At 40.0% G+C, this 23351-nt stretch overlaps 1 protein-coding gene across 1 annotated transcript in view; it reads right to left on the bottom strand.

The window, feature by feature from the left end:
- fras1 (Fraser extracellular matrix complex subunit 1) overlaps window positions 1-23351 on the bottom strand; it is a 198245-nt gene that overhangs the window by 8391 nt on the left and 166503 nt on the right. The window contains exons 42-62 of the mRNA XM_019272470.2: window positions 22890-23046; window positions 20074-20337; window positions 19760-19948; window positions 19081-19200; window positions 17569-17748; window positions 13848-13972; window positions 12324-12464; window positions 11629-11856; window positions 9460-9573; window positions 7976-8126; window positions 6356-6515; window positions 6067-6235; window positions 4692-4938; window positions 3926-4270; window positions 2879-3039; window positions 2559-2706; window positions 2180-2385; window positions 1920-2076; window positions 1175-1375; window positions 836-1023; window positions 194-469 (exon numbers count right to left, since the gene is read on the bottom strand). Coding sequence (XP_019128015.2) covers window positions 194-469; window positions 836-1023; window positions 1175-1375; window positions 1920-2076; window positions 2180-2385; window positions 2559-2706; window positions 2879-3039; window positions 3926-4270; window positions 4692-4938; window positions 6067-6235; window positions 6356-6515; window positions 7976-8126; window positions 9460-9573; window positions 11629-11856; window positions 12324-12464; window positions 13848-13972; window positions 17569-17748; window positions 19081-19200; window positions 19760-19948; window positions 20074-20337; window positions 22890-23046 — 3927 coding nt within the window. The remainder of the gene's footprint in view (window positions 1-193; window positions 470-835; window positions 1024-1174; window positions 1376-1919; window positions 2077-2179; window positions 2386-2558; window positions 2707-2878; window positions 3040-3925; window positions 4271-4691; window positions 4939-6066; window positions 6236-6355; window positions 6516-7975; window positions 8127-9459; window positions 9574-11628; window positions 11857-12323; window positions 12465-13847; window positions 13973-17568; window positions 17749-19080; window positions 19201-19759; window positions 19949-20073; window positions 20338-22889; window positions 23047-23351) is intronic.

Below are 23351 nucleotides of genomic sequence, written 5' to 3'. Positions count from 1 at the left end.
TGCAGCATTTAAACAATGAAACTTAAGTCTTCTATTAGGTTTAGGCTAAGTAAATACTGGAAATCATTGTGAGTAAAGCTTCCTAGATCAGCATCAAAGTTCTGACTGATCAAAGACACTACAATTTGAAGGTGATGTTTTGGTACCACTCACCACGTCTCAATCTATTCCTTTTTTAGAAGTCCCAACTCACCATATGGTTGACGCTGGTATATGGGGTGGTGTCTGTGACTGTCTCAAAGGGAGACCGGGCACCGTTGTTGTCAGTGGGTGCCGCAACTTCCCAGGAGAAATGAACTTGGGTTTGGTTGATGCCTGCCTCCTCACAACGCTCCTTCATCACAGAGTATTTGGGGTAGTGAGGGTCGCAGGGGGTGACGCACACCAGAGGGTAACCTGGTGAGGGCATCTTCTTGCTGCCTTCTTTGGTTACCTCCTGGACGTGATCATAGTCAGCGAGAGAGACCACCTGAGGAGGAATAAGGATGGGTAATGATGATTTTTCTTGGAATTCAACTTTCCTAGAGATTCAACATGAGATGACATTTCTGTTCAGGTACTTAAAGGCAGTTGGGGTCAAATCACCCAAAATATAATATTTGAATGGCATAGGAGCATAGTTGAACTGATGTGCTTGTATGTGGTTCTGAATAATGCATTAGTAATATAAAACCTGTAAGCAAAGACCTGGAGGAAAATACTGCCTGTCAGCTGTCGTCGTTAGTGCTACACTCTCATTATTGAGTGCTTTCAACATTTTTATGTTGCTGGTGTTTGGGTGTCATGCCGTAGCTGCCATTATTTCAAGTAAAATGTTACATTTAACATTTCTTACAATAGGTGTCGCAGGAAGGATGAGGCTGCCTGAAGCCTCCTGGTCCAAAATGGTCACTGTTGCCATAGTAATCTCCCCAAGCACTGCCTCCACAGGGTCGTCAGGACCAAGGACCAATGAGAAGGACTCGTGCCACTCCCTGTCTTCATTGGACAGAATCTCCACTTTGAACAGGATGTGGTCCATCCCTACAGAGGGAAGCAAGGAGAGATGTTTATGCCATATTTAAGCTATCTTCATCCATCCATGTGAGATTTTTTTAAAAAGTACAAAAACATTATCTCTTGTGAAAGATGTAACTTGTCTTGAACTCTGTTTCTCTGAATTCTCAGCACTGACCAGGGGTGAATTTAAGCACTCGGCTCTTGGGATTGTAATCAACTCCAGACTGGGCTGATCCATCTCGGGTGCTGCAGCGGATCTTGGAGGTCCGGTCCAGATCCCCTCGACGGATCACCTTGATGTTGAGCACCTCAATGCCATCCGGACCAGGAGGCTCTCTGACCTGGTAGGAAGCCTGCTCAAACTCAATGGTGGGAGCTGGAGGAACAGAAGAGGATGAAAAGTCACAGTGCTGACCCCTGGTGGTGACTTAGTTCACTGACTGTATATAATATTTATGCACATAAGAGATACACTTAGATGAACACCTCGATAAAACTAATGGAGTGCAATACAACAGTTCTGCAATAAACCCTGCGTGGTTGTTGGATTACAATGAATTAGTTTTAGCTTGGTGTATCTACAAAATACAAGATTTAGAGGAAACTCTAAGAGGCATACATGTTTAATATGCATCATCAACAAAGGTTAACATGGAGACATTTGTTAACAAACCCCAAAACATGTAAAAACAATAAAGAAAAACACATTTGGACTAAAACTCACTGTAATATGACAGTTATTATGGTCCCATACATAAAAATCAAGTTAGATATTGAAAATAATATACTACAATTTATGACTTTCATGAGCTGGAGAAAGAAATTATTGTCTCTGAAACAAAACTGAGGTGTCACAGCATCTCAGCAGATTCAGATTCCATCTATAAGCAATGTATGTAACTTATAGGGCACCTGCTTACCATCTTCATCATTTGTGATGGTGATGGTGACAATGTCGCTAGCGCCCACCATTGCCCCACTCCAGTGGTCACCCAGCGGTGTCCCAAGGTGAACCTGGAACTCCTCTTCAGGCTCAAAAACAGAGTCGTCATTGACGTGAACTGTGCAGTTTTTGACCTGGAAAACAAACACACAAAATATTTGAATGGGCAAATGAGTGACAAAAAGGTTACAAACAGACTACATCCAATTCAGATAAACATTTTGGACTAAATTCTACCTTCTCTCCTTTGAGGAAAGTGATACGTGATTCGTCTGCGTTTCTCCTCTCCTCAAAGTCATCCATCACCATGGCTGACATGGTCCGAGTGAAACAGCGCACTGATGACTTGAAGGACAGGTCACCTGTGCGGATGATGGGGATGTGGAGGACACTGTCTTTTTCCTTCACAGTGTAGGCGCTCTTCTCAAACTGCATGCTGGGAACTGAGAGAGAGGAGGATGGCTGTGAGAAAGTCTAAACTCTAAATACTTGTGAATGTAATTAAAATATCGATAATTCATAAGGTATGTGAGAAGCCTCATATGAAAAAAAATGAAATACATATTCGATTTTAAGTGAATGTTTTACAGTCTGTGACTTTCTTGTGTGTACATACTATCCTGGAAGGTGTCAGTGATGACAACATTGGCTTCGTAGGGCTCTTGCAGGACAGCACCCTGAGGAGAACTGAGGAACACTACAAAAGACTCAGATCCTTCAATGGAAGGGTTTTGGATGTCGTCCATGATGGTCAAACTGCAGCTCTGTAAAAAAGGACAGAAAAAAGTTTCTACAAGTGTCCTAGGTCAGGGCTGTTGCTCTGGCAGATGGGGAAATAGCTTAGAGAAGTGCATTTTAGATACTGTATCTGCATTAAGACTTCTAAAACAACACTAAATTAGTTTTTTACTGCACGTGAGAAGTCTCTTTTCTTACTTCCTCAGTTTTTCCAGGTTTGAACTCCACCTTCTTGGAGCTAGGTATATAATCGACCCCAGGGCTGGCTGAAGGGGGGTCTGAAGGTCGGGTGGCACACCACACAGAGGTCACAGAGGACAGGTCACTGCCATGGCGCAGCACTGGTATTTCAATTGTACCTAGAGTGTGAGATAAGAATGAAATGCAGGTTTAGGAAATCTAGATTTCTATTGAAATCCTAGGGCTTTTTGTTAGGGCAAATGAAGACCAGATATTGGGTGACCATCAAAAGCTGTTGTTTCGAAAATTCTGCTTAAATCCCAAACTAATAGCAGCATAATAAATTCACAGGGAAACTGAATTTTGCAGCTAATTTTGCTGAGACAAATTATGCTGATTGTCCAGTGCTGTATGGTTTTATCCAAGATTAAAGCTATGTGGGAGTATAAAAAGGAAAGAGAAAGAAAGAAAGAAAGAAAGAAAGAAAGAAAGAAAGAAAGAAGAAGGGGTTTGGCAGAGAGATGAGGCGGACAGATGTATTTTTAGCAATATTTTAACAACTTATAACATAAATTGCTCTACTGAGTAATATACAATATTAACTTTACCCGTTAAAATGTTGCTGCAAGTAATTCTAAAGAATCATATGTGGCGTAGTGAAACTGACTTCAAAGCAGTAGCCTGTTAAGTGAAATAAGTGAAAAGACCAAAAACTCCTAATAATTTTGTTTCTAAGAAAGAGATGTGAGTATGCATCTGTTTCATGTGTAGTAACACATCCACAGATACAGCACTACTTGCAAGAAATTAATGGCTAAACCCTTGTAGCCATTATAAAACTTCCCTTTCCAAGGCAATTTGTAACTCTTCTTAGCACAGTCCTAATTTCCCCTTGGACATTATTATTTTTTCACATTTCTCTTAAAGAGTATTGCTCACTGTGAGTGTAACTTTTTTTTTCTTGGTGATTGAAAAAAGTGCTATGAAAATTCTGGGAAAATGCTGAAAGAAAAGAAAATCATACAAGTAGTCTGTGTGAGGTGGATGTAAGAGAGCGAGTCATACCAGCATCTTCACTGAAAGTAAAGGTGGCATTCCCAAGTGTAACAGTGGATGCATCGTTGGGTCCATCGATGACAACCTTGGCCAAATTTACATCCCCCATGCGGGCGTTGTCCGAGGCGTCTGACAGAACTAGCTCGAACTCCTCAGACAACTCGTACTCGCTGTCGTCAATGAGCTTAACATCGCAGGTGGACATGCTGACACCAGGACCAAAGATGACACGGTTGTCATTGCTCATGCCACGGCTCTTGTAGTCAGAGCCAGACTCCAGAGCGTGAAGGCTGCTGCCCTGAGCTGACTTGGCCACAGTGTAGCACAGAGCAGACACAGTGCTTGAGGCATCACCTGTGTGGAAATGAAACAAGAGGCAACATGTGTTAGCTACCATACCTCTGAGAAAATGAAAACATGGCTTACATTCAAAGGAGCTGCACAAGACCTGCTCGTCCATGTTCTTACTGAAATATGAAGATAGCTTGGTGTATCTTTGTTTTCTATCTTCAACACACATACTGAAAATCTTACAGGTAATTCCAAATAAATTTGTAAAATCATGCATCAAACATTAAATATTCAAACAGGAACACAGGTATGAATACATCACTTAGTGTAAGCATAGAGTATGTCATATATGTAGTAAGAATCACATGTGGAAATACCTTTCATTATATAAAAATCAATCAGTCAATTAATTAAATGGGGAAATGGTTAAACGGGGATAACAGGGATGTTAGAAATCTCCATTCAAGTTTGCAGTGTTCTTCACCTTTTCTCTCAATGGGTGCATGGATGAAGCCAGTGCTTTCGTTGACGTGGTAGATCTTCTTATCAAACTGCAGAGTTGGTTCATCCTCAGTGTCGTTGATGTTGACAATGGCGCGCGTGTTTCTGCCCAGCAGTGCGTACACAGGCATGCTCAGCTCCACGTGGAAGCTTTCAGTTCCCTCAAACACCTTGTCATCATTAATTACGATGGTGCACACCTTGCTGTCCTCGCGCTCATCAAACTGTACCTGTGAGTTATCAGGGCAATAGTGGTTTGGGTCAGTACATGTTCTACTTTATTCTTCCTGACTGCCAGATGGTGGTGCTACAGCACTGGATAGCTCAATCTCATATATGTACAGGTCGAGTTATTATACCAACACGGTCACCTGTGACCATACAATGATGTAGAGTAAATCTCTGAGAACCCTTGTATGAACTGTAGATTTATGCCACTGTCACTAAGAATGACTAGACTTACAGAAATTGAAATTTAATACTTGGCTGCCACCTGCTAGGGTGGCCCACTAGCACCTATAGGCCCAATAGCACCTAGGGGACATGGCATATGTCACAGAGGTAGGTGGACACTTTGGCTCTCAAAGCTGACAGTCTTTTATCTGAACAGCAGTGTCAATGCTTGTCTAGGTCTTCTTTCTTTATGTCCCCTTCAGATCTAGGTCAACACACTCCACTTTGATCCCAAGTGGCACAGCGGCAGGAACATCAGGGTGTCCAGCCTTTGTTTTTGTACCTTGAAGCCTTGGAGGATAAATAGATATCTGACAAGGGAGAGTGATGCCCGTTGAGAAGTTGTGGAGACACACACCTCTCTATTGGACTGGGTTGCAGCCTGGCAGTGCAGGACCATCAAGGGCATGCGGCAGGTACATACATGTTCTCTAGCTCAGAGCAATCAAAATCAGGGGATGTTAAAACAAAGTGGCACAAATGATAAAAAAACAAAACAAACATATAATCTAGTGCTGAAAACCATTTGAAAGGCCAAGAGATTAAATGTCTCACTTGAAAGAAATACTTCAAACACAGACTTTAAAAACTGCACTTATTTTTGTTGGAAGGCTTGTTCTCGATATGACAGGCAAAATTCTATAAGGATCAAGTTGAAAGTCTTCGAAAAAGTCTTTAATCATTCAATGATTATTTTGATGTTATGCAATTTAATGAGCAATGTTAGATGAAAGGAAGTTTAAAATAGAAAAACAAAGTTGCATACATGATGGAATATGAAAGAGTAGTTGACATCAAGATTTGTTCAACCAAAACTATGGAAGATTGCCTTCTAAGGCCAACAGAAAGTCAAAGCCAGAGGCTAAAGGCAGAAGCATTGACTTTCATTAGTAAAGCATGGTTACCTGTCCAGCATATTCCACATAGTCCTGCTGGCCTGGCTTGGATCCTACACTACTTGTGGAGGTAGCGCTGCCCTGTTCAGTGCGGCAGAGCACGATGGCGTACTGGTTGAGGTTACCTGTTCGCTTTACTGTCACAGCCACCGTGCCGGCCTTCTCGCTCACATTATAGCTGCAGAGATCATCAAAAGAAGTAAAAGGTTATTATTCCTTTTTTTAAAAACAAGAATGATGGATAGAAACTGGAAAACAACTTGATGTGCTTCTTTACTGAGTAATGGACTACGGATACCTTTTGTGCTCAAAGCTGATGAGTGACCACTGGATGTGGAAGACGTTGTCACTGACCACATTTGGTTTGCTGTCTTTGACCAGGAACTTGAAGTTGTCCATGGTTTCTTGAACGTTCTCCTGATGCAGCACGTAGCGGATCAGACCCAAGTTGATATCAGCTAGACACGAACAAGCTCAGATTAATAATGGTCCAACAGATATGATGAACAAATAGTTTACATTCTTTTAAAGGTTACAGAGGGGGGGATCATCACAGTGTCGCGGGTCACCAGTTCATTGCAGAAACATATGTTTCTAATATCAAAATTATGTTTTGAATGTGCCAAAAAAATGTCACAGGACACTGCAGCAAAGACAATTAGCACTGATTCATTCGCCAGCATGTCACTCTGAATTTAGGAAGGAGACCAAAAAAAAAAGAGACTGTCCCTACAGGGATTGAACGTTAATAAAACTCTCTGTGAAGAATATATTTTCTATGAAATAATGATTTCTTAATTTGCAGCCTCCGGTCTTTTCCAATTACTTTAGAATTTAAAAAAAAAAATTAAAGTAAAGCTGAAATTCATCTTTATCCTTACAATTTCTTCTCATTTATACCTTTCAAGAGGAGGCTGGAGAAAAGGAAATACTTAAATAAGTATTCAAGTACATGATGGATAAAAGCCACATACCTAAGAGTCACAGTGCTAGAGAGATTATCAATTAATCTTCAGGGAGTTCAGAATAAACACTTGTGGTAGTACCACAAAGGATAAAAAATGTATTTGCTAATATCAAGACGAAGTATATCTGAAAAGTTTCAGACTGGGCACAAGCATATAGCAGATTATGAGCGTAAATGATAACAGTTGGGATAATGTTGACAGACAGTTTGTACTCGTAAAGCCTCTCTCGGGTTGAGGGTTTTCATTGGATATTTATCATTAAGAAAATGATGTTTACATGCTCCAAATTGAGAATGCAATACATCAAAGTGACGGTTTTGAATTGCTCTCCAGCCTAGAGGATAAACATTTGAACAAAAGCACACTGACACTGATCCTTGGCTGCAGCCTAGAGGTGAAGATAAGCGCGCACATAATGAGTGAACACAGCTGATTCAAACTGCAAATTGGCTGGGAAAACATGGGCAAGGGGAAAGAGGGGAAGGAAAAAACACTCCCACGGCTGCTGAGGTGACTTTGAACAAAACTTTTAGTGAAGAAAAGACCCCAGTTAATCCTTCTAGTTCTCACCATGAAGACATGTAAATTGTAGTGGAGGACCAATTTAAAACACCACTGATTACTTAAGTGTACTGCAAATGGGCTGAAGTAGAAGAATGTGCAGGAGAGGGCGGTGATGCTACAGTACATCAACCTGGATAAGGGGTCATAACATGATTAAAGGGATAAGAAAGTTGGCAGATGTGGCTCTGCTTTTTAGCAATCACAAGCCAAAAATGTTACAGCCAAAGAGAAAAGACTAGACAGTGAAAATGAGCACCCGGTCAACCAGTATAAGATATTGAAAAAAGTTGTAATGTTTGTCAAAAAGTATTTTTTCTATATTTATATGTACCTGCTGTAGAAATTAAACATTGTGCCATAAAAACAACGACATGGAACCTGCATACCTTGTGTGAAGGTGGTGATGGAGTTGCCAGGTTTCAGCTTGCTTTCCAGGAAGCCGTGCTTTGGCTCTGTGGTGATTTCGTAAACCAGCTGTCCGTCATCTGTGTCTGGATCCATGGTCAGCAGCTCTTTTTTGGTGATCAGGTTGGTGGCCTGATGGACATAAAGCAGAAATGACTGAAATGTACCTGCACTATAGCCACTGGACATTATAGCTCTTACCCCACAGACACAATCTAGAGTCTAAGGGTAAACAGATTAGCAAGGCCTTGTTCTCCATGATGAACTGCTGCTGATGATGATTGTGTCTCTGGCCTTTGTTCTCTGTCAACCTGCTACAGCGGGTCTGGATGAATTCATGCAAAGAAAGTGTAGTGGTTTCCACAAGATTAATGCAGATAAGATTAGATTTTTTTAGTACTCGTGTTGTTTAGTGTTTAGTGTTGAGATGAGAGATTGACCTTTTGCTGCCGTCTTGATACAAGCGTACTGGAGTTTGGTATAGTTAAGCCCATCTGGAACACTTTATTTAACCAAAGAAAAAGATTTGGTATATTACTGCTGCTGCCTGTCCTGCTGTAAAATATAGCTTTGAATAATTCAAATAAGCTTTTGTTTGTTTTTACAACATGAGATCTATGAAACATTAATATTTCTATTTTACATTTGTTGGGCGTCTTGAGTAATTTTTCAAAACTACAAATGTATATCCTACACTTATGTTGAAACATTTATTTTTAAAAATGTATAATTTATAGGGATCCGAACCTATGAAAATTTTAAAACTGCCACAGGCATCAGCAGATTTTTTTTCCCATCTATCCCAGAAGGGCAAACACATGAAAGAGGAGATACTGCAATGTCTAACAAAAAGATATACACCACAAGCTGCAGCTGAGCAGCCCTGTTTTCACTGGAAACAAGACATTTTACTGAAGAATTGATGGTGTGCTTTCTTTGCAGCTGTTCAAAACGGATGCAAGAGTTTAACATCGTATGCTAATTTCCCTCCAAGACTTAATTACCTGCAGTGTAAACACAGCACAGACTCAGAATGAACGAACACAGTGACATTTTTACACTGTCTGCCAGATAGTGAAGAAGATAGTGGTCGCATTGTGTTTAGATGATTAAACCAGTAGGGGGAGCAAGTAAATTACATATTATGAGCAAACAGTGACAGCTTCTCTATGCCTGTGTGTGTGCACAATCAAGTCATTTCTAAAAGTTGTATTTACTCAAGGAGAGTTTGCTGAGCATGAAACCAGCAAACTTTTAGGTCTACAAAGTGTCCAGTGAAACCACAGTCTTCTAAGTGAGACATACGAGTTGAGAATTGAATGGGTAAAATAAATTAGAAAAAGATCTCTATTACTGGGTGCATTGCTCCCTTAAAAGCTATTAAACATCACCATGAAACAGAGCTAAGCCTATAGAGTGTGTTTGTATCCATGAAGAGATGAAGCTGCAAGAGGAAGACTTGTACCTTGTTCTCCATGTACTCCAGCCACTGCAGTCCCAGGTTGGTGACGATACGCGGCGTGCCATCATCAACTGGCAAAATATCGATCTTGAATTTCTGTGGAGCAGCCGTCACAATCTGGAAAACCAAGAGATAAAAGTACATTTTTATAGATGGTGAAGATGCTTATAGGAAGAATTTAATGCACGTTTACAGAAAAGAGAATTGTATTGCAACACTGGGTAAGTTTTCTACCATGAAATAACAGTGCAGACGCTGGTGGCCTGCCAGAACCGGAGTTGGGTAAGTGGGCAATGTAACAGGATTCTTGCTGTTGGACAAGTAAGTAATATTAGCTGGCTGCTATGTCTTAAGCTGTTGAGCTTGCTTGATGTTTGGCTGTCAAGAAAGTTGACTTGCTAGTTTTCAAATACATGTGTACAACTGTCCATATTCCAGATTTATTTTAGTTTAAGCTATTTTAGTCCTAACATTCCCTATAAATTGTCTTTTCATCCAAACATCAACACATATTTCTCATTTCTCATTTGTTTCAGGCCGTGCATTCTAGCCATGCAAGTAGTTTTATTGTCCCAGGGTTTGAAATATCAGTCCCTCGGATTGCTTCCTAAATCTCAGTACAATACTACTGAATAAAACATCATTTGTGGCACTCCAAAAATTATATTTAAACCAATCAGCAGCAACATCAAGTTGTAGAAACAGTCTCCTGGGTACACAGGAGAACAGTACAGCTTTAATGTGAAATGCTTCCCACTGACAAAAGCTGGGACAACTTTGTGTTGCAAAAGATTTGTTAAAACAAAAAAAATGGAAGGGTTCTTATGAACTGAATTGAAACTAGAAAGGTTGAATGTCATAGTGACAAAAAAACAAGCAATGTAGGTTATTACTTTATTGATTTGTCCCCCTTCAAGCTCAAGCTAAGGCTAAATCAGATAAACTACTCCATTATTATCAGTTACTATATTGTGTCTGAGGTGCAAGAGGGAATACAGAAAGAGCAGCCTGTCATCACACTGTCCCTTTGACACTTGCCATTTGAAGGATGCATTCATCCAAAGAGTGTTATAAGTGCTCATACATGATTTACAGTAATAACACGGCATCTCCAGTGGGAAACTGGCCCGTCTTTTGAGCAGCAGAACAGTGTGGCCATTGACCCAAATGTCCCCAGGCGATTGAGAGATAATAAACACAAACCTAAGAAGTGTGTGTGTGTGTATTTGACTAGGGATATCAATACCTGCCTACTGTTATTCATTTTAATCATGTGGACCATTTGTAGAGACAGGTGGTGAAGGGTGGCTGAGAGGGATGACTAAATTGACAAGCGGAAGAGTCTGTTCACCCGGAGGCTTGCTTATAACTACCACCATAAGCTGACATTAACAACACACACATACAGATGTTCTATAGCTGCGGGGACCCTCATTTGATGCATACCAGACCAATGGTTTCCGGTTTTGCTCAGACTAACCACTGGAAGGATTGCAAGATCAATCTGAAGGACTGTGAGATGATAATGAGGTAGAAGTGAAGAGTGTGTAAGAAGTTACAGACATTCTGCTACACAAAACTGTGTGTCACAAAAGTTTTTAGACTTTCTATGATTTGATTTTCTTTAGGTTTTACTCTTATAGACCTCTTAAAATGAAGTAATCTGCGAGAGAAAAACTACTCTGCCTCACCTTCCAAAAATGTTCCGACCTTTCAAACTCTTCCTCACTTTCCAAATTTTTTCCATTTGATTCCAAAATGTACTAAGTTTTTTGTCTTCAAAGACGTCAAAAATGTTTCTAACTCTACAAAAATGTCCTCAGTTTTCAAGTGTCGCTCTCCAAGTCTATAACTTGGTCCTCACAAAGATAAGTACAACAGCATACACACAAACTGCTGATTCACCCCCCCTTCACAAAAAGGTCAGTGCATACACATAGACAGATGTGCACACACACTCACACACACAGGCGTACACTCCTAACTCTGCTAAGTCAATCATCCGGCTATAATAAAAATGTCAGGGAGCTGCCTTATATACGCACACCCCAACACACAATCTAACTGCAAATTTAGCCTTCTTGCTGTGGTAAAAATACGAATACACACACGTGCGTGCGCACACACACAAACACACACACACACACACACACTAAACACACAGGCTGCTACCTCCTTGCCGCCCTCCTCCACCATGAAAAGCAGGTTGGTGCCATCAGCCACAGTGAAGGTGAAGCGGTCCTTGAGGGAGTTGGAGCCGTCATGGTTGTAGCTGATGCGATTCTGGTAGATGTCGTCCATGGTGAAGCTGCTGGTCTGCCGGTAGTGTTGGCCGTTGCTTGTGCGCTCAATGGTGCCGTGACGAGGAGCCTGGACAACAGTGAAGATAATCGACTCCGCCTGGAGGAGAGATGAAGAAATAAAAATTACAATTTTGAATGAGTAGTGAGGATGGTTTTGTTACAGTCAGTTTTTGGTGTCAGCTCATCAAAATCGGTGCAAACAGAAACATAAAGGGTCTCTTTTTGTGCTCTATAAATATAGTTTATTATTATTCCTTTGAAACCTCAACAATCATAATATGAGAAAGCTTTTAAAATACATCCTAAGAAATTATGAAACCTCTTATTGCATTAGAGAACTCCTGGACTGCACTGAAGATGGCAGATTATTGGGATCAACAGTGTAACTGGAAAACTGGAATTTTCCTTTAAGTAACAGGGAATAGTGGCTTATGTTGCTGTCAGCCAGTTTGGCCAGCTTCACTGCTGATCACCTACTATTAGGTCTAGGTCTTGCTCTTTTCTAGTACTAGTAAAAAAAAAATAGCTTAAACATTTCAGGGATTTGAACAGTTAGTGTTCTACCTCAGTGTCTGCATCAGTGGCTTTCAGCTCAAATTCAGTGATGGTCTTCCTTACTCCTTCCTGGACCCTCATCCCAGGAACCTGGAGCAGAGGCAGGGAGTCGTCCACTGGCTTGATGGTAATGTAGAACGTCTGGGCAACCTGGAGACAACATACAGAAGACAATATGAATCAAATTTCTTTCTTTGAGTTTGTTTTATTTTCTCTAATTTTCTAAATTCTATTTCTTCCATCTCTCTAAAAATCACCTGGAAATATCACATGGAGCTGAAAATAGGGCTGTTTTTCAAAGCTTGTGAAAATGTCTTGGAGACTGGTGGATTTCACAAGACAGCCATGATATTTTATGTTATTTTCAATGTATTCCAATGAGTGCAATGATGCATATGCAATTGTTTCTACATTGCATGCCCAGGTGGAAATTTAACAAATGGAACGACACATCTGCAATGACGACAAAATCCAAATAGCACAAACTGCACTTAGAACAGAAATCGTGCACTGGTATACCCTTGAGAAACCTCACCTCAAAGCAATCCCATCTCAATACACACTGAGTAAAATATTCTGCCTGACTATCACTTGGAGAAATTCTCAATGGAGAAAAAAACTGAAAAGGCCTTCAACTGGAGAGAGAACCATGAACAAATATAAAAGCACCAAACCACTTCACAAACACTAACCACTACGGTGGCACAAAGGCCTGCACACACAACCAGTCAGCCAGGCTTGAAGGCCAAATGACCTTTTTCACATGTTTACTCAAGTCCTTGTGGTCCTCATTAGTCTGGATTAGCAAGGCAGATTTATGCATAAGGCAAACTAGGGACGGGTGGTGGTGCTAAAAGAGCTGGAGACTTCCTCACCACTCAGAGATTGGGTTTCATTTGATCGAGATTAAAATCCTTTATGTCTTATATTGAAATGTAATTAGGATCAGAAAACTTATATTGCCCAATTTTAATAAAGGATTGTTGCTAAATATTTGAGGCTAAAAAGCATCTAATTAAAACAAGAACAGTGCCAATGACAAAGGAGTTTATGTAGAGGACAAACACTCTGAAGTGCAGTTTTTCCCTGTCTCACCATACAGGGTTTGTTAAAATGGTAATCTACAAGCCTCTGTTGTAGATTACCAACTGTCTTACAGCCCTGAACACGACTCTCTTTATGTGTTTAGGTCTGGTTCTTTGTAGGTGCTAATGAATTCTTGTGAAGGTTTTCCTCAAGGAAACTACCTGGGTCCCCTATTATTTCCAAACAATTTCTAAAATGAGGGAGCTTTTTGATTGCTGTGGTACTAAAAACTTGTTTTGGTGGTGAGCTGTGATCGAATCAAGGTAAAATGACAGAATGCTGAATGTTGTAATTTAGTTGAGTACAAGAAAAATGAACCGAAAACTGATTTTGCAAGTTTTTCAACACCATGAAAACGTTCTTCACAATACCTCGCACATTGTTGGACCAAATAAACCAAACCACCCATGAAACCCTTGTTATTCTTTAGTTGACCCCCTCAATCACCTCATTTGTCCCATCTGACACGGTGAAGGAGAACTGATCGGCATGCTTTTCTTCTTCACTGGTGTGGACGTACTGGATGCTGCGTGACGCCAGATCAGCCTGGGTGAACATGCTGATTCTGGTGCCTAGAGAGACGAAGATTTAGAGCTTTTACTTGAGTTGCAGCAATCAGCAATAACAAATTTACTTTCCTTTCTTATAGGAATATATATACTCAGTGTTACATCCTGGCACACATAAACACACAAACACATACTGATGCAGACACACATATAAACACAAAAAACATTAAGAGATTAATTCTTTCTCTCTTTCTCTCTGAACACACACTGGCACACTCACTTTATATTGCTAGTTATTTATGCATGTTGTTGTTTTTCTACCAATCCTTCTTGTATTGAATTTCAGTGTCAACTGTATCTAATTCTTCTGGGTTTGTTGGCCATCGTAAGTTTTAAAGAAACCTCTTTCCACTTTGGTATTAGGCAGTTTTATCAGCCTCCCTTGCCATTTGTCTCAGGAAGACATTGGGTTTTTCTTTTTGCCTTTCATCATTTTAATGAGCAAATAAACTAAACTAAAACTAAAACTGAACCTATTTGCCAGCTCCCCTTCATTCTCTGACTACTCCGCGGATTAAAACTCAGCAGGAAACATAATCAGGTTTGATTGCAACGATCAAACATTACTCTGTGGGAAACTACAAGCATTTGTCTAAAAAAAGAATCCAAACATATTTTGCATCACAGAAGTTCTATTTCTGCTAATTTGTTATGGATCGATGCTTAAAGACAGAAGGCTTTTGTGAGATCTCAGAAAAGAGACAATGTACTTCTTTGCATGTGTCTTTGTTACAGTTGATATATAAAGTGTGTGACAGTGGCATGAATTAAATAGTTATGTATAACAAATGCAAAAGAGAGAATAGACAGACGTTGAGCTGAGACATGTTGAGACATTGATGTGATGGTGGCAGACAGGGATGCATACGAAGTTATCTTCCTATGCAGATTTGAGGAATTTTCCAAGATAAAAATGTAAAAACTCCCAAAGGAGAGGCTCAAATATTATACAGGGAGAGCAATAACTCATTCAACATGTCAGCGAGAGGCTTAAGGAAATGGAAATGGAAATTGAAGCTGTTTTCTTCACTTCAACTTTTGACAGTGAATCACATGAAGTCTTTGAAAGTGTGTCTCATCTTTTCCCCAGCTGGAAGTTTATACATTATCATAATCAAGACAGGCACACGGGGAGACAGAAGCAATATCCTCAGTCAGCAATGAAAATACCTGCTTATTTGCACCATCATATTAAACGGAAATGTATCTTCCTTTCCAATTGTCTTGACAGGAAATAGTAGGAAATGCTACAGCTGAATGCTGTGTGTGCAAATCTTATTCTGTGATATGAGCACCGTTATGTATGTTCACACAAAAAGTCAAAACATAAAAAGCCTTTAAGAGTTCTATACTCGAAATGCACTTAAAAAAAGATTAGTCTTGTCTGGTGGCTATAAGGTGGTACAATTTAACTTCATTATTTGAAATCATTGCTGTTGTTGCTAGAGCTAGTGTGCATGTTATCCAAAGCATGCAATTTCATGTGTGATGAATACTGTTTTGTAAGTTGAAGAAAGAAACAGTGTCTTCTTTGGAGATGCTTGACATCTTTTGTTTTTACTCTAAAGATATTTGGCCTGTTTTTTAAGAGAATAATAGATTTGTAAAGCTCTAAATCCACATCTTGCCTAAATCTGACAAAACATGATAATTGGTAGTTGCCCACGCGGTAGCCTCACCGCTTTTGATGTGTAAGCTTTTATCATGCATTGTTTTTGAGAGAGAGATTGATAATTGACTGGGAGTCACGGACAGATGATTTAAGATGATGCTTGAATTTAAGGGGACGGTACTTAATTGCTTTAGCTGTGTCCCAATTCCACACAAATCATGGTTGGAGTATGTTCACACATACTCATCAAAATCCACACATCAATAAAGTCAAACTAATCAACTAACTAATTAACTAAACTAATAAAAAAAATGTTTTTTGAGTGCTTATGTGGTTCACAATGGATTACACAAAAATAGTAGTCGAAGTTGCAAAAAAAAAATTCAAATCAACTGTGGATAGATGTTGATGTGACAGATGTTGCAGTTGTTAGTGCACATATTGTATGATGATATTGTGTGATTTCTGCAAACTAAAAAGTATAATATTAAGCATAGAGGTATAAACTGTACATAATCACTATGTAGCATTGCACTGGGCCATAACAAATGCCACTAATAAGGACTGACTCTGACAGACCTCAGCAGATGTCATACGACTCTGCACAGCCAGCAGAACTAATGAAGCCTCTTGGATCAGTAGATCGGTCTGGTTGCCTTTGATTTTATTTATACTACCTTTTTAGAACTGAAAGCAATGTTACATTATTTCTAATTGGCTGAGCCGACAACAGTCTCTTAGGGATGCCATGACAGGAAAATGTCACAGCTGAACAGCTGCGTGACCACTGAAGTCTTGACAGAAGTACATGAAAAACTGCACTTCAGAAGCTAACAACAAAAGCTGCATCTGTTTCTTGGCTTACATCAGTGCTCTGTTTTTTTTTTTTTTTTGTACTCTCTCATGAAAATTGAAGCTTTACGCTGTAACCCCCTAACACAAAAAGAGGTTGCAGTGCAACATAAGAAGACTTTGAGGTAAGGCAGTGGGTTACAGTCTTCACTGATTTGTTCCTTTTGACAAACGCTTCACCTGAGAGGGATGTCATAACCTTAGCCGCTTAATAAGTGTCTTGAAGACATAGAAAGTCTTGGAAAATAAGCCCTGAAAAGAGAGCGTTCATCTCTCTGTGCTATTACATCGACATTCCTAGTGGGCTGACAAGCTATCCCAATGGTGCAGGGAACTAGCTGTGTGTGTTCGCATGGAATGACAGATTGGCTGAATGGCCAGTGGTAATTATCCTGAGCTGCTCTGTGGCGCTGAGGTGAAGTGATGCTCGAAATTCGGAGAGTGGTGTTAACATCCAGCTAATTAGCATGCTGCAAGAGCGTTCAGCGATGTGGGGAATCCATTCAGCTGGGCAAAACTGTTCAATACCAAGGAAGCAAATAATCACCTCTTTGTGGTTGGAAGATGAATCAATGTCTATTTTTTGCATTGCAATATAAAATGTTTTACTTAGCAGTAGAAATAAAAGCAGCTGATTTTATAAGGTTGTTGTATTTCAAGAGTTTGGGAATACATTGGTGTGTGCCAAAAGAAGCAGGAAAGACAAGAATACATGAATGTGTCTATTTTGTAGTGGGCATCTGGAATACATAAGAGATAAAGAGAGAGGAACTGGAGCAAGGTCAACAACACGCTCCCCTCTTTTTATCTGTGCATATGCTGTGCAGATTTAATTATCAAAGACTGAATGAAGCTTAATGTATATTAATTATTGCTATATGAGTCTGCAGCAAATCAATTAAGACTGCTCAATGTACAGATTGCGTGTAGATGTGTGCAATTGCTGGTAAGAGTTTGGTGTGGTGTCATTTCAAATACTTACTGCCAGTATAAATTCTGTTCTGTTATTCTTCTGTTTTCATTCTTTTTTTGTATTGTTATATGAAATATAATGTATTGTTCAATATGTAGATTTGTAAATAAGTAAATAAGTAATGTTCAGTTCCAAAACCTGAAACACAGACATGGTTGCTACCTGGGCTGGCGGCGTGCTCCAGGTGACCCAGGTTTGGCTGTTTGGTGATGCGGTAAATAAGCTCGCTTGGCTCGCTGTCTTGGTCGCTAGCTGACAGCTGCAGTGTGGTCAGCTTCTTCACAGAGTTTTCATCCAGCACCAGGCCTTTGTTCACCACCACAGACGGAGGAAGACGGTCCTCTGGAGGAGAGAAGAAGGAGAAAGAAGAAAGGAAAGAGAAATATTTATGAATAAAACCATGCTGGCATTTTCAAAGTTTATGGAAACAATTCATCCTCATCGTCTGAGACTGAGAAAAGAAGAAGGAGAGAAGATAAAAAGAGCAGAAGGATATATTAGGAAAAAATTGAGAAATAATGCAACTACAAGTACAAAACTGGTAGGGATTATGTTTTGTGACTGCAAAGGAAGGAGTATGGCACACCAGGAGTTGTGAAAAAGTGATATAGGTCAGAAAGATTTGGACAAACGGATTAGGAAAGATTGAGAGGAGGGCCGAGAAGTAATCAGAGGGCAGTGTAGTAGGAAGAGATATGAATGGAGAGCTTTGCTGTAGTCACATCTGAGAGAGCAGTAGGGAGGAAAAAGGAGAGGGAATAATACAGAACAGGATAAAAAGTGAGCTGGGAAAGATATGAGAGAATCAGGACGCTGTTCAGCCGTGAGGGATAGGCAATCCTTCAGTCTCCAGCAGCTTGTAATGAAGTCTGGATTTTAACTGCTGAACCACTACAGCACTTTGGCTGAGTCCCCAGAAGGAAGTAAGCGGAAAAAAAATAAAGTTTTGGAGTGTTTTCAGCTGTCACGGGCAACAAGAAACTATCCAGCTGACTGAGAGGCACTGGACTTTTATGATTCAGTGGACAACATTTGCATCAACTTGTTCTACCACAAAACAGCCCTGACATTCTCTCAAAATATGTACTGTACATATTTTTTTTTCTTTTCTCCCTTAAGCAATAATCAATTGTTACTGATACTATTTACAGTACCAAAAATGCACATCTGTAACAAGGGCAAAACAAAGCAAACATTATTCAGGTTTAAAGCAAATCTTGAAAATGAATAAGATCTGCTCAAATATTGAGATTTTTAATTGATACATAACTTAAACTAGTGATCAAAGAATAAAATAGCCAGAGATTATTTTACCGCAGTATATATTAAACCTATCCCCCTTTTAGCAATTACAGGGTGAATTTACCTCAGCACAGTTTAATCACCTTTTACTTTAATGTAATTAACTTTTTTAGAGCAAAAACTTGTTGGTTAGATATAAATATCACTACTACGTGCTTGCGCGATTTATAAAATGTAACAACAATGCCTTGTACAGAAAGTGGCTCTACACAATTCTTATTCAGGATATGTCCATGGTGCAGCGGCACATCAGTAAGCATGCAGTGCAAAGGGGTAAATCCGCAGTAATTGCCTTCTTCTTTCCACCAAATGAAAGAACACTTGAGCCTTTATTTTAGAGCTGCAGGTAACAGAGAATGGAGGAAACCCTACCGAGCACACTGATGAAGAAAGACTGGTCGATCAGTTTGTTGCCCTCTGGATCGACCAGGTTGAACTTGAAAGAAAGACTGCCTCCCTTCTCCCCTTTCTCATGGCTGTACTGTAGCAGTCCTGCAAGACAGAGGCAATCACTCAAGGTTAACGTAATATTTCAGCTCCATGCATAGCATAAACTGCTGGCAAACTTTAAGCAATTAAACATGAGCAGGTCTTTTTTGTATTAAACTGCAGATATTAATTATTGTAACCAAACTAGACCATATATTATATAATATGCAGCTTTGAACAACTTCTACTCCATATTACTTTGTCACAGATTTGGCAAGCAATTTGCTGAATTGTTTAGCTACATAGTTACTGTATGTAATTAGATGACACTGTCCTTCGCAAAACAAGCAAAATCTGAGAGTGATCTTTAAAAAAAACAATTACCCCGGATGTTAATGGTGTTAAAAAGGTTACACAGCCCGTGAAACAAACACTCATTGCTTCTCATTAACTCTCTGCCAGCCGTAACAAAACTCTTCCTAACTATTTCTCTTGTCGATACAGCAAAAACACAAAATTGTAAAAAGGACTTTTCTAATTGCATCTGTACAAACAACAAAGAACACAGAGGAGTTCACTTAAGAATAACAGGAGTAGAAAAACTTAAAATGTAAGCTGGCACCTTTGTTGACATCATCCTGAGTGAAACTCTGAACGGGACCCTTGACAGAAATCTTCTCCACACGTCCATTCTTGTTGAGCTGGAGTTTGCCTGTCGGAAGGTCTTTGGTCAGGACATACCTGAGCTTCAGAGTGTCTGAGTCGATGTCTGTACCTTTCAGATTCTGCTCTGTGATCTTAGATGAAGATCCTAAAATAAATCAGAGCAATCAGTGTCTTTTTCTGGCAAGTGTAAATACAGTACTACAAAAGCTGCTTATACCCACCTGTAGCCAGTCAGCAGTCATTTTATGCATGTATGAAACATTTTCTCACCTGCCGGGAGCTGCAGGCCTCTGTTGACCGTCATTCGGGGTCCTTCTGTCCTCCTGACGTCCATGGTGAACTCCAGGCGACCCGTGTGCGTGAAAATCCCATCAGTGAGTGTGAAACCCATTTCATCAGCACCCCCACTAATGGTTTCAGGAGTGTAGACCAGCAACTGGTCCAGAACGTCCTGGTAAGTGAAGGTAGAGCCCTGTGTGAGGACCCGTCCATTCTCCAGTGGCTGAGAGTAGAACTGTCGTCTGCGGAGTTTGCCTGAGGAAATGAGAGATTAATGAACCTCTGATTTTCAAGTGGGTACAAGTGTGTGTACATTTGCACATTTATAATTGTAGCCGAATAAAGCAGCAGCTCCAACTGCATCTGGTTAAGTGCCGTGATTATCTCTGTCAAACGGAACACATTCGAGTTTTTAGTGCAGTACATGAAAGACACGGAAAGGTCTTTGTAGAAACTAATGAGACTTTTTAGATTCCACTAAATTAGACCGCTCCATATATCAAAGCACAGGTCTGAATGGGATTTGGGCCTAAATCTCTCAGCATAATGAGACACACACACACACACACACACACACACACACACACACACACACGCACACACACCACACACGCACACACACACACGCACACACACACACACACACACAGCACACACACACACACACACACACACAGTCACACACTCTGGCTCACTCATTTTAACTCCAACAGTTTAAATATTTGCAGTAAAATGTTTCTGCATTCTTTTAAAGTAGAAAGAGCTATAAAAAAAAACATATATAATACATTTTTTTAAAATTTTATTAATTTTTGAGGGCAATTATGTGTCTGTTAGGTAGGGACAGTGGAGAAATAACAAGACATGAACACATAAAATGGACTCGTATTGTAAAGTAATAGATTATTCATTACACATGTACAGTACATTCCTTACAATGAATGAATAGACGTATAGTTTCCTGTTCTTGTCATTGCTATCACTGTCATATTTATTTATTAACAGTATCTACTTATTGTTTGATGTCATGAGAGCCTCTCAGTGTGTGTGTGTGTGTGTGTGTGTGTGTGTGTGTGTGTGTGTGTGTGTGTGTGTGTGTGTGTGTGTGCATGTGTGTGAGTGAGATATGAGGACAGTGGGGGAGGCAGCCTGGGATTCATCGTCCTATAGAAATCACTCCTCTAGTGCTCTCTGTCCCATCAGCCATACACGCTGCTGGTTTATGGCGGTGGTACACCGGTTTCACCGGCTGGTTTATGGTGCTTTTACTGTGGAGGGTTGGAGGGGGCTGTTATGAGGAACGTCCCTAAGCAAGTGTCTGGCAGTGGGGGGGACAGATAGAGGCTGAAAATACACCCAGCAACTTCCAAATGGACCTTTTGGGGTGAAATAATCCATGAGGGTCACTGCTCAACTAGCTTTGAGCGCTGTCGTCAAGACCAAAAATCTGTAATATCATACTTTTGTGAAAAAAAATGCAATAATGTTCTGAGCTGGGATTTTTCCTTATCTTGACCAGATGCAGACTGGATGAGTTTTTAATATATATATATATATATATATGGATAGAGTGACAGGTTGTAACAAACTAAAATGCTGACTTTGTATTAAACTGGTTCCTGACTGTCGTACTGCTCAACATAAAGCCAAACCACTAAAACTTTTAAGCACTTACATTTTTGTTTCTCCTTTGACATTATCCTATTGTGACAGATCACTTATTATTACTCTTCACTTTCCTCACTGACTTTTTCACCCAGTTCCTGATTCTGTAAGCTTTGCTAAAATTGGGTAAGATGATATATTGCTGAGAAAGAAATATATTTTTGTCTAGTAAAAAAATTATTTTTTTTGTGAAGCAATTTCTTTTAGTCTACCAAGCTTTGACAGGCAGGAGAGAAAACTCAATTTGGGATGGTGAGGGGATGTCAGGAAAACAGAGTGCTTGGAGGTCAGTTGATTTGAGTGTGTGTCATTGTGTCGTGTGTGTGGCCAGCGTGTGAGAAATGGCTGCAGTCAGAATGCAACCCTGCAGCCGACGACCGGTGTGTTTTTCTTGTTTTAAACTGTTTGTGTGTCGGAAGTGAGAGTAATGTGTTTACGAGAGTGTGTGTACGTGTGTGCCTGTGTGTGTGTGTGTTCACCTCACGTTCAGAGCAATTTATTATCAGCACGCTGGATACTCCTCAGCATAACTCTCTGTTGGGCTGTTTATTAGTTTGTAGGGGTGTGTGTGTGTGTGTGTGTGTATGTGATAGTATACGTGTGTGTGGGAGTAGATATGTGTGCATAAATGCTAATACTGTATGTAGATTGCCCATCTATTTGCATAAGCAGTGTATACTACTTTTGCATATATGTAAATATACATGAGAATATGCTTTCAGAGCAGCTCTGTAGCTGACATCTCTACTATATTTTAAAAGCTGTAATTATGATGCCATAATAATTGTTTATCCACAGGTTAAACATAAACTGCATACTGTAATTGACACTGACAAAGCTCACCAGGCTCACATCCAGTGATGTTCATCTTTACACTCCATACAGCAGATTAATCGTTCCTTCATCGAGATTTAACTGTTCGGTTTTTGTTGATTGAGTTTTACTCTGAACTTTGAAGGCTCTCGTGCTGTTGAATTATGTGACAGGGCTGAAGCATGTTTATAATATTTTGTTGAACCATCCATATTACTGAGAGTAGACTGAATAGTCAAAACTCATCTAAGTGTAACAAATGCTGGATTTATAGCAGTTCACATGTAGCTAGACCTAATTTTCATACAGCAGTATGTGTGTGTGCTCACCGTAGGAAGGCTTCCTGATGATGGTGAAGAGGATCTCGTTCTCTGGCGTGTCCTGGTCGAGTACGCTCAAAGACGAGTTGGTGATGACGACTCCAGAGTTTTCCTCCACGTGGATGCTGCTGACTGACACCACAGGCTCTCTGTCCTCTTTACTCTGCTGAGAGAGGGAAAATAAACCGCTTCATGAGATAAATGCATTCATAAAATACTGTATGTGGCACAAGTACCTTTTTCTTCACTAACAGATCCGAGGATATTCAACCAATTCATCCTACAGAATATTAAAGTGTAGAGAAGAGATTATTACCTGCATTTATGTTGCATTATGTTTTTATTATTTTGTCCTGTTAAACACACACTTGCCACATACAAACACAGCCATTCACACACTGACTTACTGTATGCCTACAGCTCCTGTGCAAACACACACACTTAACAGCTCACTGACAGCCTCATCAATTC

This window comes from Larimichthys crocea, chromosome III (genome assembly GCF_000972845.2).
Source record: "Larimichthys crocea isolate SSNF chromosome III, L_crocea_2.0, whole genome shotgun sequence".
Classification (NCBI taxonomy): Eukaryota; Metazoa; Chordata; class Actinopteri; family Sciaenidae; genus Larimichthys; species Larimichthys crocea.
The sequence above is the reverse complement of the archived record's forward strand: the minus strand, read 5'-3'. Positions and strand labels throughout refer to the sequence as shown.